Source organism: Desmodus rotundus, chromosome 11 (genome assembly GCF_022682495.2).
Source record: "Desmodus rotundus isolate HL8 chromosome 11, HLdesRot8A.1, whole genome shotgun sequence".
Taxonomy (NCBI): domain Eukaryota; kingdom Metazoa; phylum Chordata; class Mammalia; order Chiroptera; family Phyllostomidae; genus Desmodus; species Desmodus rotundus.
Window position 1 is genome coordinate 4,567,720 of NC_071397.1, and position 17,902 is coordinate 4,585,621.

Below are 17,902 nucleotides of genomic sequence, written 5' to 3' on the forward strand. Positions count from 1 at the left end.
CCCAGAGGTCAGCATGTGGCATGAAGGCTGGAGAGGGCAGCCATACCCAGGAGGAAAGGACAGAAGGCTGCTCTGGCCTGGGTCTGGCTGGCGGCCCTTACGGCCAGAACATAAATAAGGCAAGTGCAAAATTTAACTTAGGGAGTCAAAAATCTCAGTAATCAAAATAAAGATTTTAATGTGATTATTTTTAAAAATAAAACTCGATGCAAAAAATCCATGATAAATAAAATATCAAAAATTTAAATAAAGTCATTTTACAAGTAAAGATATTGAGGCACAGAAAGCTCAAGCAACTTGCCCGCGGTCACACAGCTGGTGACCAGTGACATTTGGTCTGGATCCAGAGTCCAGGTTCTTTTCTTTCTTTCTTTTTTCTTTTTCTTTTCTTTTCTTTTCTTTTTTTTTTTTTTTGAGAGAGAGAGAGAGTGGAAGGGAGGGAGAGAAACATCAGTCAATCAGTTTCTGTGGTCAGGCACCAAACCCACAACCCAGGCACATGCTCTGACAGGGAATCAAACTGGCGACCGTCTGCTCTGTGGGATGACACCCCACCAACGGAGCCACGCCAGTGAGGGCCAGAGCCCACGTTCCTAACCACTTTGCCCTACTGCTCACGTGCTGTACCCTAAGGAGCGCTTTTAAAGAGGTGATGGAACCATAGTGACATTGACCGTCTTCTCTTTAAAGGTTGCCGGGCTCTCCTAACATGAGCACATTGTCTTTTTTAGTCAGAAGAAATGAAGACATCGACTAAAAAGAACAGGAATCATTAGCCACAACTGCGAAACTCAGCACTCCAGCAGGAGGGAGCACAGCTGGGAGCTGGGGTGATTCTGTGAACGGTGGCCACCGGAAGGGCTGCTGCACTCACGCAGGGGCCTGGCCAGGAGAGACTGCAGAAGCAGGCGGCCAGGGGTGCCGGCGTCCGGGGACATCAGAGAAGACCCCGCGGACTGGAGTTTATCTGAACACAGATGGCAGGGGAGGTGGTCTAGGAGACTGGGCCTGTTTTACACGTTGACGGTAATAACCACACAGAGGTCAAGCTGGCTTTTCTCTGCCATCTTAATGACCAACTTTTCAAACAATTCAGTCAGTTGTGCGTCTGTTGATTTGGTCGTCCAGAGGCTGAATACCCTAGATTGACCATTTTCCTTCCTACTCACTGAGGCTGTATGTGTGGCATGTGCACCAAATTCCATCGTTTAAAGTTAAAAGAAAAATGGAACGATTCAGCTATGAGGATGTTCACTGCAGTATTAATTATATTGTTGCCTCTAAGAGAATAGAGTCAATGAATTATGACCCATCCATATAGTAGAGGAATAATATGCAGCTATTAAGTACACGTTTTCCAAGATTATCTTATGACATGGGAAAATAAACCTGGATAACATGCTCTACTGATAAATAAAACTGGATAAACATTCTACTAATTATAAGGAAAAACCCATCTACATGTTCACCCAGAAAAAAGCCTTGGAGGCGATGCATCGAATGTCAGCAATGATTATCTCTAAGTGATTCTTCTATTCTTTGTATTTTCCAACTTGTCCGTTATGAACATGTTATTTTTTTAGCAGCAGGAAAATGTGTTTTGTCTCGTTTCTTTTCTTTTTTTTTTTCCCCACTAGGGAAATGATTTCTAAGACCAAAAAATCACAAACAAACTTTTAAAAGGGTGATGGTTTTGAACGCTGGCCACTCACCGTGGAGACACTCACGTCCACACCAGCCACAGCACGCATCTTCCCTCAGCACCAACCTGCAGACTTCCTTCCGCGTCTCAGGCACCTGCGCCACGTCCCTGGCTTCTCCTCACCTCTTTCTTCTTATCTTTCCCCCTTCCTCCCAGGGCTCTCCTGAGGTTTGTCTTTAGAAAGATGAGAATTCTAACTTCCCTAGGATTCAAGACAGCTAAGTTCCCCTGCTACAGGGCCCACACAATCTGGCCCCCACTCCCACCCACACCCTCACCTCTCTGACGTCAGTCTGCCCTGGCCCAGGGTCTTAGCGAAGCTGTTATGCTTGCCTGGACCCATCCGTCTTCTCCCAGGCAGCTGCAAGGGCGCACGCCCTCACCTGCAGGCATTTTGGCCTTATACGGTACTGTCCACGAATTTCCCTTTAGGGCAGTAAAGAATGCCATAGGATATTTGTTATAAAAAAGAGGCCACGGGTCTGACAAGGCTGAGAAGCACTGCTGTACTGTGATTGCTGGTTGGCATTTCTGTCTCACACGCTCAATTGGAGACTCTGGGAGGGCGAGGGCTGAGCCCCAGTATATTTGCTCAAATGAAATGAATGAACACATGAGCAGGCCGGGGACACCTCAGCAGTGAGGAGCCCCCAGGGCAGCTGCAGTGTGAGGCTTGGGACAGGTGAGTCACGTGACAGGTGAGTCACACCCTTGGCAGTGTGTGTCCCAACTGAGAGGCAGCCAGGACATGCTCCCTGGCCAGGAACTCCTGACCCCAGAGTGAAGCAGGCCCGGGTGCCCCACAGGCCTAGGGGGAGCTAAGGGCCCTGGAAGGCGAGAGCAAGGAGCTGCCTGCTCCCTGCACCAGCTGCACCCCTGCCTGTCTCCAGAAGCCCACCGCTCACCAGGCCTGCAAAGGGCTACTGGCCCCACTAAGACCACAAAGCCCACAACTGCTCTGGACCGTGGAGGCGAAGAAAAGACTCCCTGAGGATGTGGAGTACAAGGCCTGAGCTAGACTCCTGCAGCCTTAGGCAGGCCACTCCGACCTCTCTGCATCTGTAACCTGGGGTCACTCGGACCTACGCAGCCCCAGCCTGTGGTAGGAATCAAAGAGAGACTGTAGACATGCGTGTCCCGGTCAGCTGAGAGGACTGTGCAAATCGTGGTGGCCGTTACATGGGACAATAATAAACAATAATAGTGTTACTGCTGAGCATAATTAAATGGTGACTCAGAGCCCTTCAGGAGCTTAAACTCATCATTGTCAACATCAGCTATCACTGACCGGCATTTTGGGTCAAATGTGACTGTAGGAATTTTCTTGGCATTTCAGTGCTAGATGAGAAAGGCTTTTCTGAAACCTGTCAAAGCGTGCTGGGGAGCACCCTGGTCGCCTGCTGGCGTCCACTCTAATCCTGTGCTGGTCCCCACCCGCCCACCCCCACGTCCTCCCGGGGATGAAGGGAGGGTTTGTCTACTTCGGCAGAATGTATTCACTGGAGCAGGAAGCTCTGCTTTGGTGCAAACCGACCCTCCACTCCACCCTCTTCCTTTGGTCCTCCCACTGAGTTCGGAGCTGGAACGACAGAGGAAAAGCCGCTCAGATGTAATTATTTTAATTCAGCCAGATGCTGGGAATTAGTCTCTTTTCCTTGCAAGTATTCTTGGGAAACTCAGCCAAAGACGGCCCTAAGAAAAGGAGCTGACGATCTCAGGGAAGGAGGGGACACCCCCCACCTTGTGCTGGGACAGCTTAAATCCAGGAAACCGCTGCCATCCTTGGATGCAGGAGGGAGGGCGGGTCGGACAGGGGGAGGCGGGCTAGTAGGTATTAAATGTGAACTGTTCACAGTCCCATTTTCTGGGTCTAGTTTTCTAGTCCCAGAAAGCCAGACCAATAACAGTACCCAGCATTTTCTAGAGCATTAGACTTTCCAAAGCATTTTCACTTTTATGATGTTATTTAATTATAAACTAGAGAGGAAGTCACTGGCTGAGCTAGAGGCTTGGGGGCAGACGGAGTTTAGGCTTCTAGGAGTTCAGTCTTGCCCAGGCACCCTGTAGAAGCCAGGCACCCGTTGGGCACAGTCCCTCCGCGTTAACCCTCACAGCGGCCCTCTGCGCCCGAGCACACAGGTGGAGAACCTGACTGAAACAAGCTCTAGCCTACCCGTCGGCTGGGTTCTCTCCCTTGTCTGAACTCCGTTAGTGTCCCGATCAGGAGCATACAGAGGTGTGGTTTTCATCATCACAGGTTATGACAGGTACTGTGCGCCCAGCCCTCTGCTGGTGCAGACCTGGGGCAGGTTCAGGCCTGCTCCCAGGTTCCCCCAGACTCCCTGATGTGAGCGGACCAGTCGAGAAACCGGACGCAGCGGTTGTGTATGAGTTGCCTTAGTCCTTTCTGTACTGCCCCGTCCTGTCCGGTGTGTCCCATTCTCCACCTGGAAGCCCCTGAAAGCAGTCTGGGACACCCTAGGCTAGTGCCCCGGCTCCAGACCCGGGTTGCCTTGGTTCGACCTCTTCTACTCAGTGGCCGTGTGACCTTGGCGGTCACTTAATCTCTTGGTAAAATGAGGACCGTCATATACCAGACCTTGTAATACATCCTACTACATATTACATTACCTATTATAACACACCAGATAAAGCAGTTGATACCTGTAGCCATTTCGCACAGTATGTGGCTCAGAATAATCGCTCAATCAATGTTGGCTAACAATTTATACCCCTAAACCAGTAGTTCTCACAGTATGGACCAGGAACCCCTGCCCCCAGCGGGGGGGTTGGGGGAGTCCATGAGGCCATAACTATTTTCAAATAATGCTAATAAGACGTGGGATCTTCTAGAAGTTACCCGACGGGGACATCACAACAGACTGACTGCAGACGCAGATGAGACAGTGCAGTTCTCGTGTGCGGAGCCAGACATTAAAGAGATTTGCAGAAATGTAAAACAAGGCCACCCTTCTCACAATAAGATCTTTGCTTCGGAAACTATAGTGATTTTTCAAAAAAGGTGTTATTTATGTTAAGCAGGAATGGGGTAAACTATTGTTATTTTTCAATACATTAATACATAATTTAAAAATCCTTCTCAATTTTAAATAAATATTGATAGCTAACAGATATAGTAGTTGCGATGATTTCCCAGGCAGGTCAGAAAATCTTGTTTCTCCTCATCCCACCCCTAACCTGAACTGGACCCAGCCCCACCGGAAGCTGTGTCCCAGGTCGCCCCAGGAAGGCTTGGTGTTCAGCTCACGCTCTGTTGCCACCTCCACTTTTTCTCCCCGCGACCCATCACGTTCCCACCTGTGGCTCCTAATTAGCCTCGCAGGCATGCCAGCCAGGCGGCCTGCAGAAAGGAGCCAGGGTGTTAGAGTCGGGCTGACCTGCATTAGCTGCCTGACTCGACCACTTCCCGTCTTCTGTCAGGTGACTGAGCTTCTCGGTCTCCATCTCCTTGCCCAGTAAATGGGGACAGCAATGCTACCTAACTCTCAGGGCTGTTTGCGGGAGCAGTGATAACGTATGTACAATGTCCATCACTTGACAAATACAAAATATACTTTATCATTGTTATTAGCCATCAGGTCTTCTGAGCCCTTTCAGCTGTCCCCATTGGCTGCTTCTCTACAGTCCCACAGCAGAAGCAAAACCAAAAGCTGCCTGGGATTGAGACTCTGCTTCCCAGCACACACACACACACACACACACACACACACTGTCACATACGGCCAACCACACACCCTCATTACCTCAGCCCCAAGCAGGGCGTCAGCCTACTCTAGAGCTGAAAGTGAAAAATGACAACTAAATGCCAGGTGTCGAGGCTCTAGGACTGAAAAGGCCCGTCTGCTGCCAGTGTCGGTGCCAAGGCGGTCTTGGCTCAAGGACACACGAGGGGCAGCATGACAGGAGCGGAGGGAGCCCTGGTGTGGGAGCCGGGGGCCCAGGGGCCCTGGCCCAGCTCTGCTGCTGACCGAGGGCGACTTTCCTCCCCGCTCTGGGCTTCAGTCAGCTCAGCTGTAAAAAGGACTTTCACCTTCTGGCTTCGATGTTACAGAATTCTGTGACAGGCAAGACTGGGGAGCCCTGTCCTCCCGTTCCCGCCAAGGACGCACGCGGTCCCAGGGTCAAGGGAGGCCAGCCTCTGCTCCATGTCCCCCTCCCCCAACACAGCCCCGGTCCTGTCCCGGAGTCCCTCTGCCACTCACCCTGCAGTTGCTGAGCTCCTCAGCGGACAGGATGATGGTGCCACACTTCTTCCCTGGGACACCGCTGGGAGAGGAGAAGATGAAAGGGTGGAGAGCCAGACAAAGACAGACACACACCTGGACACTCCCTGAGTGAGCCCTCCTCATCCTCCCCCGCCCCCCCCCACCACCACCCAGCAGATCTGCCCAAGCCCTGGAGAAGACAGAGTCTCCTGAAACACTGGCAGTGTGGCCTAGTGCCCTGCTTCCTGGGCCGGGCTCAAGGCCTGCGGCCGCCCCACCCCAGCTCCCCGAGAGCCCACCAGGAAAGGTGGCGTCTGCAGTGCAAGTCCTAGAATCGGAAAAGCGTCCAGACTCACCCGGAGGCTTCCAGACCAGTGGTTCTCAAACTTTCCATCCAAAGACCACTTCTGTGGGCAAAAGACCTTGTGGGCTAGCCACCCCACCCTGTGCCCAGCTGACCCCAGAACCCCAGAACATTCCAGCTCTGAGCCACTCTGATTCACCTCGGGAGAGCAACAGGGAGTGAAGCAGAAGGGCCGGGGTACCCACGGGGGCAGCCTGCCAGCCTCTCTCCCATGACAACCGCCCCTGGGACAGCGTGGCTGGAGTCTCTCTCCCAGAGAAATCCCAGACAACCATGCAGCTCCTCGGGGAGATGGGCGACGAGGACCTGAAGTCAGCCCTCCCCAGAGAATCCCCTCCAGGAAGGTGAGTTCCCCAGGTGGGGCTCCACTCAGGGCATCTGCACCCCTCTTCCCTTGTTCAGGAGAGACTGCTCCCCGGGCACCAGCCCATTCCACTCTAATGTTTAGACCTCAGCGGGGGTCCCAGTGCAGCCCGGGGCCACCGGGAGGTAGAAGGAAATGTCAGGTTGTCCAGCAGCTGCAGGATTTTGAGCTCCTCACTGCATCTCTCTGAGCCTCAGTTCCCTCACACATGAAATGGGTATGACTGTCGCATCCATGTTACTAATATGCACACACAGCGCCTGGCACAGAGAAGGCCCTGGAGGAGCATCATTCCCCTGCCTCCCCTCCTGTCCAATTGAGCAAAGCCGACAAAATCCAGTCCCACACTTCAGGCCCGCCTCAGGCCACCCGCATGCTGTCTGTGGAACGCATTTTGAGAACCACTGATGGAGCTCTTCCCAGCACCGATTTTCGGAGGGAGGGGCTCTCAAACAGAGGAGGCAGGGGAGGCAGGAAAGCCGGTCCTAGGGGCTGATGAGATAGCCAGATCTTTCATATCGGATGAGCAGGGGCCGCATCTGGAGGTTCCCCTGCCACAGGCAGGTGGCAGTGCCTACTAGCTTGTCCCCTTAGACAGGGCAGCTGAATCGTGTGGCCCAAAGCCCCTCCCCACCACCTGTCTGGCCCTTCCTAGTAGTAGAGATATGATTTGTTTGACCAGGCAATAAAATCCTCACACCAGCCTCCTCGCCCAAGTCTTCTCCATCTGTTCCTCTCTTTGCCTCTGAGTCCCTGTTCTATTTCTAATCTTTCCTTCCCCTCTCCAGCCCTGCTCCCACCTGCTCGGCCTTCCTTTCTGTCTCCCTCCCTCCTGCTGGCCATTCTCGCCCTCCGTCTCCGCTTCTCTCTCTGACTCTGGCTCTCGCTCTAATCGCTGCTCCTCTACTCCCTTGTAAATCAACACCCACGCTCTTCCTGGGCTGCAAGCCTCCCTGGGTCCCCTGGAGACCCCTTTCCCACATCCAGCTGGTCTGGTGGTCAGTAGAGCTTTGCTTACTCGGCCAAAATGCTCATATTCAGGAGGCACCTCCAGGCTGGTTCCCCAGGCCTACACTCCTCCCCTGCCCCTTGCTGAGGTAAGGACCCTCCCTCCAACCAGGAGAGAGGAGAGGGAAGGAGTGGGGAGGGTCTGCATTGCCCACTTTTGCATGAGGCCAGGCAAAAGCAGATGGTCAGAGGAGAGGCTGGCCCACTGCAGCTGGTGAGCAAAAGCAGAAAGTGAGGATTTAGCTGAAGCCCCTCTCTGGATGAGACTGACAGCCAGCAGTGGGAGCCATGGAGGAAAAGGGAGAGAAAGAAGTGTGACAGGCAGAAGAAACCAGGCCAGAGGGAGGAAGGGAAGGGAAAGTGCCTGGCCCCTCTGACTCCTGTTAACAGCCCCTACCTAGACCCCACCCTGCTCACAGAAGTCCCGTGAGCCACTGGGGCTGCAGAAGCTCGAGCTCCAGCCTGGGTGCAGGCAGGGACCAGCTGCAGAGTGGCCCAAAGTGCCTGAGCGCTTGAGAAGGGACCCAGGGTCCTCTCTGTCCTCCAGACCAGGGCTGAATGCACAGTAGTGGGAGTGGGGACTGGGCCAGCACTCTGAGGCCCCTCTGCAGAGCTGGCTGAACGTCTGAGGACTCGAGGGCCAGAGAGGTCTGGTGACCTACCCGTTGGACACAGCTGGCATGGGTTTGCCCGTCCTGGAGTTCAGGCTGAACGCTCCTATCCTGTGCAGAGAGGAAGAGAGAGAGCATGTTATGAGCCAACTGCCCCTGTTTCCAGAGACCAGAGTACTTGGCATCTGGATTCTGGGAGACAGGTTTCTGGTCTGGATCAAACATCAAAACAGGACCAAAAGCAACAGGTCAGGGAAAGGAGAAGTCTTCTTCCCAAACCCTGTTGTGAAGTCCTGGGCAGCTCTAGCTCAGGGGTTCTCAGGGGGGGATCCCAGGCAGCAGCAGCAGCATCCCCGGGGAACGGGAACGTGTTAGAAATGTAAATTCTCCGGCCTCCCCCGGGACCTGTGGGTCTGGAACTCTGGGGGCAGAGCCCAGCTGTCCGTGTTTAACCAGCCTTCCCGGGGATGCCGATGCCTGCTGCCGCCTGAGAACCACTGCGCTCCGGCTCTGAGCCTTGGTGTGCATGCAGGTGGTGAGGTGGGGAAACGCTGAGAGCATCACGTGAGATCAGGCCCGGAACAGGTGCCTGGTGAAAGGGAGCCGCTGATAGGCCTGGCCGAGAAGACGGCCACACTTGCGCCCATAAACCTTCAGTGGGCAGAGTAGGTCCCCCTCCTTCGGCAACACCGGCGGACATCTCCGCCAACCTCCACAGTTTAGGTCCTGCTTGCCTTTGAAGGCTCGGCTCCCTCGCCCTCTTCTACCCCAAGTCTTCCTCAGTCCCCCGGGGTCACCCTCCACCAAGGGTGGACCAGGAGACAGTGGGCAGAAACCAGACCAGACCAGACCCAAGTGGTTTATGAGCTTTTGACCAGGCAGCTGAGAGGGGCAGACACACACTTACTCATGAGACCCCATGTTCTAGAAGCTTCAGAGCCCCCCAAACCTAGACTTGCTCCCCGTTCTCATGGAATGACAGCTATTATCATTTCCTGTGAACCCAGAGGAAGGACCTTTTGGGGAACAGGGAAGCCTTCATGGGTGTCCTAAAGTTATCACACAGTTACTGGGGGGTCAGAGACAAGGGCCTGGGAGAGAGACCACCCCCCCTCCACACACACAGTAACACGTTCTGCGGTGATTGAGCACGGTGAGGGACAGCATCCAGTGTGAACTTGGCAGAAGCAAGCTGGGGGTTGATGCCCAGCGCAGCCTGACCTCCTTCCCTGCCCATCCTGCCCATGACCTGGATGCTTATCCCAGTCACCAGGCCTCTCTTGCTTGGGCCCTGCTCCTGGGGTTTCCCGAGAAACAGGGGCAAGAGACGTCACCCCCACCACCTGGCCAGCCCTGGCTGGTCCTGGAAGCCACCCTCAGACTCCACTGCGAGAAGCCTTGGGACTCTTCATCCCAGAGCCTGCTCGGAACCACGGCTTCCCTCTGAAAGCACGGAAGGCCCTTCCGTGCAGGCGGCCAGGGGCAGGTGAGATGGGAAAGGCTTCACCGGACCGTGCCGGCCCACAGCAAGGGTGAACAGTCTGAGGAATTCTCTACATGAGTAGAACCCTCCATTCGAACAACCCCCGGCTCTCCGACTTCTCAGCTGTGTGGCCTTGGGCAAGTTACTTCCCCTCTCTGGGCTTGGGTTCCTTCCCTCCTACAAGGATAGGGGTGGGGGACTAGATAGCATCTCAGAGCCTTCCTAGGAATACGCGGCTCTAATAATCAAGCTGGGATCCCTCCAAGGTAACTGGGTGAAAGGCCCTGAAAGGGAAGGGAGGGCCCATGGGGTCTCCTTATTCCTAATCATCCCTCACGACTGGCTGACAGCTTCGCCCCTGCTCTGAGCCAGCCCTCAGCAGGGCAGACAGGAAGTTGGCCCATTACTGAAGAAGGAACCCAGACAGGCCTCACTCTCCTCCACACTTACGTGAGGGGCTTTTCCAGGCGGCTCCCGGGTGACCCCACGATCTCTCCAAGGGTGCAGAAGGCCTGGCCCAGGAAATCCTGCAGATCCAGGGTACAGAAAACACCAGTGTCACCCACGCTGCTCACAGCCATCCCAGCTCCCCCGTCACCCCACCCCTGGAAGTGTGAAGGCTCTGAAATGACAGGAGACAGTGGCGACACACACTCGGTGTCACGGTGAAGCCAGAGGCTGACTCAGAGCTTGACATTTAAGAGACTTCAGAATCGCTGGGCAGTCACAGGTGGGACTCACGTGTTTGGATAAGTCGGGGCTCTTCGAGTCAACGTCGTATCTGCAGGGAACACAGAGAGGTGGTGACGGCGGCCGGGGCATCCTGCCCCACCCAGTCTGGGTCAGGACCCCTGCACCACAGAAAAAAGGCTCTGCCCCCAGAAAAGCTTTGACAGAGGGAGAGGTCAATGGGAACCTCCCGGTCACCTGGGGAGAAAAGGGCTCCCAGAGGTGGAGCTAGAATTGTCCACACTTAACCGAGAACAGTGGTGGGGGGCTGTGGGGGGTGGGGGTTCCCCGACCCACCTCCCTTCCGGCTCCTGACGAGGGTGAGGCTAGACTTCAGCTAAGAGTCACTTTTATTCCAGGCCAACCCTGACTTCCTCTCATGTCACTGCCCCCACCTCCCCTAGTCCTGCGGCCCCACCTCCCATCACCGCTGCCTCCCCAGCTCCATCCTCGGCACCATCTTCCACTTACAGGTCAAAACGGAGGTCCTGCTTCTCCTCGAAGAAGTAATCCACAATGAATTTACGCACAAAGTCGGGGTTGAGTGTGTTGTCGATGACCTCGGTGCGTCCGAACTGCAAGGGGAAACAGGACCTGGACCTCGGGGCCAGGCTGATAGGGCAGGGGAGCAAAAGCCAAGTCTCTGCTGGCTGACCCCGTCCCCAGTCCAGGCGAGAGCACCTCCCTATATCGCTGGAAACTGCCTTCCCTGTGGCTCCAGTTTTACTCTCCCTATCTCTACCCAGGCTCCGCCAGAGTGGAATGGTTTCGACACTGGGATACCTGAGCAGGTGCTTGCTTCACTCTCCCACCTCACTGCCTTTGCCTATGCTGTCCTCCACCTGGCCTCCCTTTCTTGGCCAGGGACACATCCTCCATTCCTTCAAGGTCCCTGACTGATGCCACCTCCTCCAGGCAACCTTCCTGATTCTTCCAACCAGAGAGTTTTACTTTTCCTGAACTGCCATTGAACTTGCACCTACCCTGATGACCACCATGCTCCCCTGACTGATTCCAGTTGGGTGTGTACCCATTGGATGCCCCCACAGTAAATGCAAGGGCAGAGACAGGGACGGTGGGATCAGACCCCACCTCCTGGCATCCACAGCCTTGTGTGAGCCCTCCCCTTAAGTGTGGGCTGGACCTAGTGACTCACTTCTAACGAACAGACCAGAGCACAAGTCACTTCCAAGATTATGTTACCAGGACTATGACGTCTGTCTTGGGCACCCTCTCTTGCTGTCTCTAGCTGGCTCACTGATGAAGGCAGCTGCCCTGGGGAGAGTCCCGTGTGGTAAGGAGCTAAGAGCAGTCAACCCACCCCTAAAAATCAGAAGCCTTCCAACCACCACTGAGAGCTCAGAAGTGGACCCTGCCCCAGCTGAACCTTGTGATGACGGAGGCACTGGCCAACACCCGTGACTGCACGCAGCCTCGTGAGGTAGAGGATCCCACAGAGCTACGCCCCGGCTCGTGACCGCTTGGTTTCATGGCTAATCTCTGGGTTGGTTTGTTACTCAGCAGCGGACAACTAACACACAGACGTGGCTTTCTCGGTATCCCCTGCAGCATATACTCCAAAACTGTTCACACACTGAACATTCCATAGCTGAATACCTTAAACTCTCCCAAATGCCTTAAGGAAGTCATTTCTGGGCATCAGCATCACTCAGAGGGTTTGTTAAAACACAGACGCAGGCCTTACTCCCAGAGGTTCCAATTCAGTAGGTTTAGGGTGGGGCTTGAGAATCTGCATTTCTAAAGACGGAGGTGACGCTGCCACTGCTGGTGCAGGGACCTCCCCTCGAGAACCCCGGGTGACACTGAGTGACACTGGGTGACACTGGGTGCCCGGGGCCCTGAGCTCCCAGGAGCCTCCCACGCCTGGGAGGAGGGCAGTGTGAGCGAGACTCTGGCCCTCTCTTCTGTCAAAGCAGCTCTCTTTTACACGTCTGTTCAATACACTGGACTTTCCTGGTGAGATTTTGTTTCAAAAAGGGGACGTGAGGCTCAAAGATAGAGCGCAAAAGCACCATACTTTACACTCCAGGAAGGGCGGGCCCAGTATTCCCCAAGGTAAACAACAGGCATATGCACAATAAATATTTTAAATAGGCTGTTCATCTTTCTTAATACATAAACATGTTTTTTCTGACTTGGATAGCAATTGTCAAAATAAAAAATCAGTCCTGAGTACTAGTCCTCCTTGGTGGGGCTCTGCAGCCCAGACAGAGGCCAGCACGCGGGCCCCTCTCACACATGGTGGGCAAGGGCCCCGTTACTTGGACACACCCTAGTGAGCCCTTCCACCCTGAGTTAAGATAAAAACCGGCAAAGAGCACCTCCCCCCTCCCCCAGGCAGGGTGGGGCCATCTGAGGAGCCCTAGCTTGGCACCTTCGTGCCTTCACCCCCTCATCTAATCAACCTCTCTCCTGTCAATTCCACCTGCTACATCTCCTGTGCCCGCCCCCTGTACGGTTGCCTGGGACAGGGCGTGGCATTTTCTCAGCTCAGCCACCGCGGCAACCTCCCAGTGGGTCACCCATGTGGGCCAATTGCTCATGCTTGAAACTCAGCCCCCAGAAGTCCTGCTCTCCAATTCCCAGCCCCTCCCCTGTGCTCCCATAGTCTTCCTCACGTCCCTATTGCTGTACCTACTGCATCCCCTGGTAATAATCTACTGAGGCTCTTTCCGCCCGACTAGACGGAGCTGCTCAAGCCCCAGGAGGATCCAAGTTCCCCTCACTGTCACAGCCCAGGGCCTGAGCCAAGCTCAGAGATGCGGACAGCCGTCGCCCCAGGAACTGTGTTAAGCATTATTTGATCGTCGACTTTCTCCACAAGTGTGGATGAGAAAACAAAAGCACAGAAGAGTTAAGTAATTTGTCTAATAATTGGCTAATAATCGCTGACTTCAAGGCACAAACCCAGGCACTCTGGCCCGGGATCTCTAAGCCAAGTCTCATAAGGTCCCAGGGCCAAGGACAGCAGAAGCCTGCGGCCCCCAGGGGCCGGTACACAGCAGGTACCCAGGAACTGATGAATGAAGGAAGGTTTTGAATGAGGAAATGGATGAGTGGGTTGGAGTCCTAACTTCTTCACAAGCAAATTGTGTGCCTTGATGAGAGCCTTTGAAAGCCTCAGTTTCCTCAACGGAAAATAGAGAATACTCCTTGTCCTGCTCCCTTCGTAGAGTTATCATCCAATCGATTCAATTATTAATTCAACGAACAGTTTTTAAGCACTTGTTATAGCCCAGGCCGTGTGCTGAGTGCTGAGCTACAAGCGTAAATGAAACACGAACCCCGGACTTAGGGGCTTCTCTGTCATTGGTGGGACAACTCACAAGCAAACGACTACCATGCAGTGAGCTAACAGAGCTAACAGCGCTGTATGCAAAGGCCTAGGGCGAGGTCCTCCCGGAGGGACGGCTGCACGTGGGAATCACGGGGACGTGCGAGGTACTGAAAGGTACTGAAAGGTACTGAAAAGCAGATCACTAGGCGCTCGTTTCACCTATTAGTCCCAACGTCTGAGTTCATAGAGGTCCGCGTTTTTCATTATCTTTAAAATACTGTAAATCCTAGAAGGAATAGAGTAATGCAAATGATTCGTGTCTGTAGAAAGGCAAATAAATTTAGTTCAGTGGTATGCAATTGATTATTTGATTATTACCCTCTGGCTATTGACTAACGTTGCATCTGTTTACAAATTAACTTCAGCGCTCCTGATTTCCCATAGGCGTGTGTTATTTGAATTTCACCAAGTCCTCACTTAACCTCACTGATAGGCTCTGTGACTTTAAGAGAAACGATGTACAGTGAGACCAATTTTACCCCAAGCTAATGATATAAATAAAAGTTAAGTCCCTTTGGCATCTCAGCAATATTATAGTAAATCGACATCGAACAAAAGACCTTATCTGAAGACCTGCTGTATTGTAATATCATACTGGTTGTAACAACTTACTGGTTCCTTCATTGATGACTTAAAGAAATCTTTCTTATGTGTTCATTTTATATTTGTATAGGCTTAATCATTTTACTTTTCAAAAAATCCTCACCCAAAGGTATATTCATTGATTTGAGAGAGAGGGGAAGGAAGGGAGGGAGGGAAAGAGGGAGAGAGAAATGGCAATGGGCTGCCTCCCTCAAACACCTTTAAAAATTCCTCTGGCAGGGTTTCGGACAAAGCCCGGTCCAGAAGGAGCAAGCATTCCTTTGTGCATCTCTCTCCCCACCCCACCGCTGGCAGCGACTCCGAGGAAAACACCCATTAGGGGAGATGACAGGGCTGCTTTGAAAATGGCACTCGAAGCTTCAATACATGGGAAGTCCCCAGAGATTGATCTCTGCTGGAGAAGAAAATGGAGTTCCCCTGGAAACAGGACGGGGGTGGGGTGGGGGTGGGGGAGGGGGACCTCCTGGAGCAGGAAAGGGGGCAGGCGAGCCAGGCTGGGCAGTGATGAATGATCAGGATGCAGGGGTAATTAACATGTGCACATCACAAAGGACTGGGAAATCTGCAGCCCAGAGACTCACTAAAGATGCTTTATGGCTTTCATTACTTGGGCTAACAACAAAGAGAAAACATGCGAAAACTTGAATTTTAAAATCCAAGAAGCCTCCAGGTCTCTGTCAGGGCCAATTGATGTCCCTATTGATGATGGTATGAACACAAGTGAACTGATGTTCAAAAAAATCAATGTGGCTGTATTTCATTTTACCTAGAATTATGGAGTTTTCGAGTGGAAAGAGACTTGGCGATGAGGTGTAAGCAGTGGGAAGCACACGAAGGCATGTGGTCTGACTATTACCCGGGGAAGCAGGGGAGGGCGGGTGCACCCCTCCCCACCTGTAATCAGAGCCAAGCTAGCCCTGAACACTCTTCCAGCTCCCTAGCCTACTGGTCCCTCCTTCCGGTCCTTCTGAACCCCTCTGTCCACACTCCGGGATCTGAAGATTGGAGGGGGGCCTCCCAGTCTGGAGCACAGGCATTCTCTGATCAACAAAGCTGAAGAGAAGCCCCCTAATCTTTGTTTTCCCAAGTGATTCCGGTGTAGAGAGCCCCAGGGTAGGTGGGCAAGTGTGGACTGGGTAGGCTGTGGTGTGTAATTGGAGGAGGGACAGAGCTCTCAAGGTGAGGGGGGCCTCCCTGGTCCCAGGGGGAGAAAGAAAATACAAATGAGAAAGAAGCCTGGCAATGAGGGTGTTCACCCTCTGAAAAGCTCCCTTGGCAACAAAATCCAGAGGGAAAAGCTCCTGACACTCCGCAGAAGTTGCTCCCGAGGGCTCCTAAAACCTCATGACTAAGCCCAAGGATATCAGTTAAGCTGCATTAATTACGTGTCATCAGCTACAGTGAGACCCTCAAACGGGAGGCAACTTGAAACTTCTTTGAGGACTAAAGCATCATGCGAGTGTTGGGACTTAGGGGAGTAGGAAGGCAACTGTCCCTCCAAACTGCCCTGGAGCAAGGGCCAAGGCGAGGGCTGAGAGCGAGAACGCAGGTAAGACAGGTAAGGCAAACGGCTGCAAGCAACTCAGCCAAGTCTCCCAACATCTGGGCCAACCTCCCCCCACTGCCCAGAGCCAGAGCGGTGGAAAGGGGAAGCGGGGGCAAGAGCCCAGGACCCCCACTGGCACACTGTTGCTCATTACCCATGGGAAACAACATGGAAACCCCTCAGAGACTGCACGTCCTCATCGCTAAGTCAGAACAAACCGTTCCTTCCCCAGAGGAAGATAGAAGGGAATGTGTGAGAAGCACCGCAGAGTCTGCATAGTTGTCCTTCGGCACCTGTGAGAGCCCTCATGTAGCCCTCCCGTAGCCCTACTCTGTGCCAGACACCAAGTATTTCCTGTACAGTAACTGGTTTAATCTTCACGACAACCTTATTAGGCAATACTAATACTATTCCCATTTTAAAGATAAATGAACTAAGATGAAACTCAAAGATATTGATTGACTAGCCCAGGGTCACACAGCAAGTGGGTAGTAGGGAGAAGATTTGAACCCAGGCAGATTCGGCTCCATATCAATAAGGATTTGAGGTAGTCACTAACCAAGAAGAGGTTAATACGAAGAATGAGGCTGCAACTGTGTTCTATCCAGTCTTTACTGCTGTTTTTTTTCTCACCACTAGCCCAACCTCTGAATTCTTCGGTGCCTACTGTCCCTTCTACCTTGGTGACTCTTCTTGTGGGGTTCTGGAGGGTTCTACAGGTCAGATGGCATCGGTGAGTGTCCCTGACCTATACCCCCCCGCTCACCCCCATCCCTCCTACAACCCCTGCACACACACACACACACACACCCCGTCCTGATCCCTCCCGCGATTTCCATAAACATTCATTGATTAACAAGTTGACCTAGAACCTAAGGATCTCAGAGCTAGAAGGAACCAAATCCTCTCAGCCAATGAGAAAAGAGAAGCAGGAAAGGGGGTTGGGGTGCTCTGACAGCGGTCACACTGCTGATTAAGAAAAGGGCTGAGAGGGGCTTCTGGTCAAGATAGTGATGTAGGCAGACATGGCCCACCTCCTCGCACAACCACATCAAAGTTACAACTAAAATATAGAACACCCATCACTCAGGAACGTCAGAAATCTAGTTGAATGGAAGTCTGACAACTACAGAATTGAAGAAACCACATCCATCCAGACTGGTAGGAGGTGTGTGGGTAAAGAATGGGCTGGCCCCACACCCACGTGGATAAAAATTCAGGGCGGATATCTTGGGAGCGAGGAGTCCCAGATCTACACCAGGTACCCTAGCCAAGGATTCCAGTGCCAGGAAGAAAAGTTCCCAAAACTTCTGGCTGCAAAAACCAGAGGGGATTGAGTCAGTGGAAGAAACTGCTGGAGCCCCAAGCAGTTCCTCTTAAACCACACACAGACTCACCTACTTAGACTCACTGCCTCTGAGCTCCAGCACCTGGGTAGCAGTTTGAAAGGTGCCGGTGATACACAGAGAGAAACTGAAGTGTCTGGTATCGAGGTGAGCAGAGATCATTGTCCCTTTACTAAACCCTCCCTCCACAGAGCTGGCAAGCTGGTACCATATGTGAGACTCCATCAACCTGGCTAACAATGTGTGACCCACTTTGGAGACCCACCCAAGCTGCTTTTCCATAAGAATGGCTGGTTTTGGCTCCTAAATCCTATCAAACAAGCAACGGCTAGCTTCAGTGAGCTCTAGCAGCAGCCAGTTTAGAGTCACATCTTGGCTTCACAGGGGAATCTCCCAGCCCAGCACCAGTAGCAGCCATCCCAGATTGCTTTGTGGCTCGGGCAGGGTGCCCTGGGCAAAACACTGGTGGGGGCTGACCTTGGCCTGCACCACCCGGGAAACCACACGGCCAACCCACCCAGTGGACAGCTACAGACCATGTTGGAGCACCACCACCCTGCAC

General features: G+C 53.1%; 1 protein-coding gene across 3 annotated transcripts in view; it reads right to left on the reverse strand.

Annotated features, from left to right (window-relative positions):
• The window catches only part of CPNE5 (copine 5), an 87,109-nt gene that overhangs the window by 41,182 nt on the left and 28,025 nt on the right, over positions 1-17,902 (reverse strand). For 2 of the 3 annotated variants that reach the window (XM_024557893.3, XM_045193426.2), the window contains exons 4-9: positions 10,959-11,062; positions 10,500-10,539; positions 10,209-10,285; positions 8,327-8,386; positions 6,285-6,335; positions 5,926-5,989 (exon numbers count right to left, since the gene is read on the reverse strand). In XM_024557893.3, the coding sequence (XP_024413661.2) occupies positions 5,926-5,989; positions 6,285-6,335; positions 8,327-8,386; positions 10,209-10,285; positions 10,500-10,539; positions 10,959-11,062 (396 nt within the window). The remainder of the gene's footprint in view (positions 1-5,925; positions 5,990-6,284; positions 6,336-8,326; positions 8,387-10,208; positions 10,286-10,499; positions 10,540-10,958; positions 11,063-17,902) is intronic. The other variant, XM_024557894.3, reaches the window with a different exon arrangement.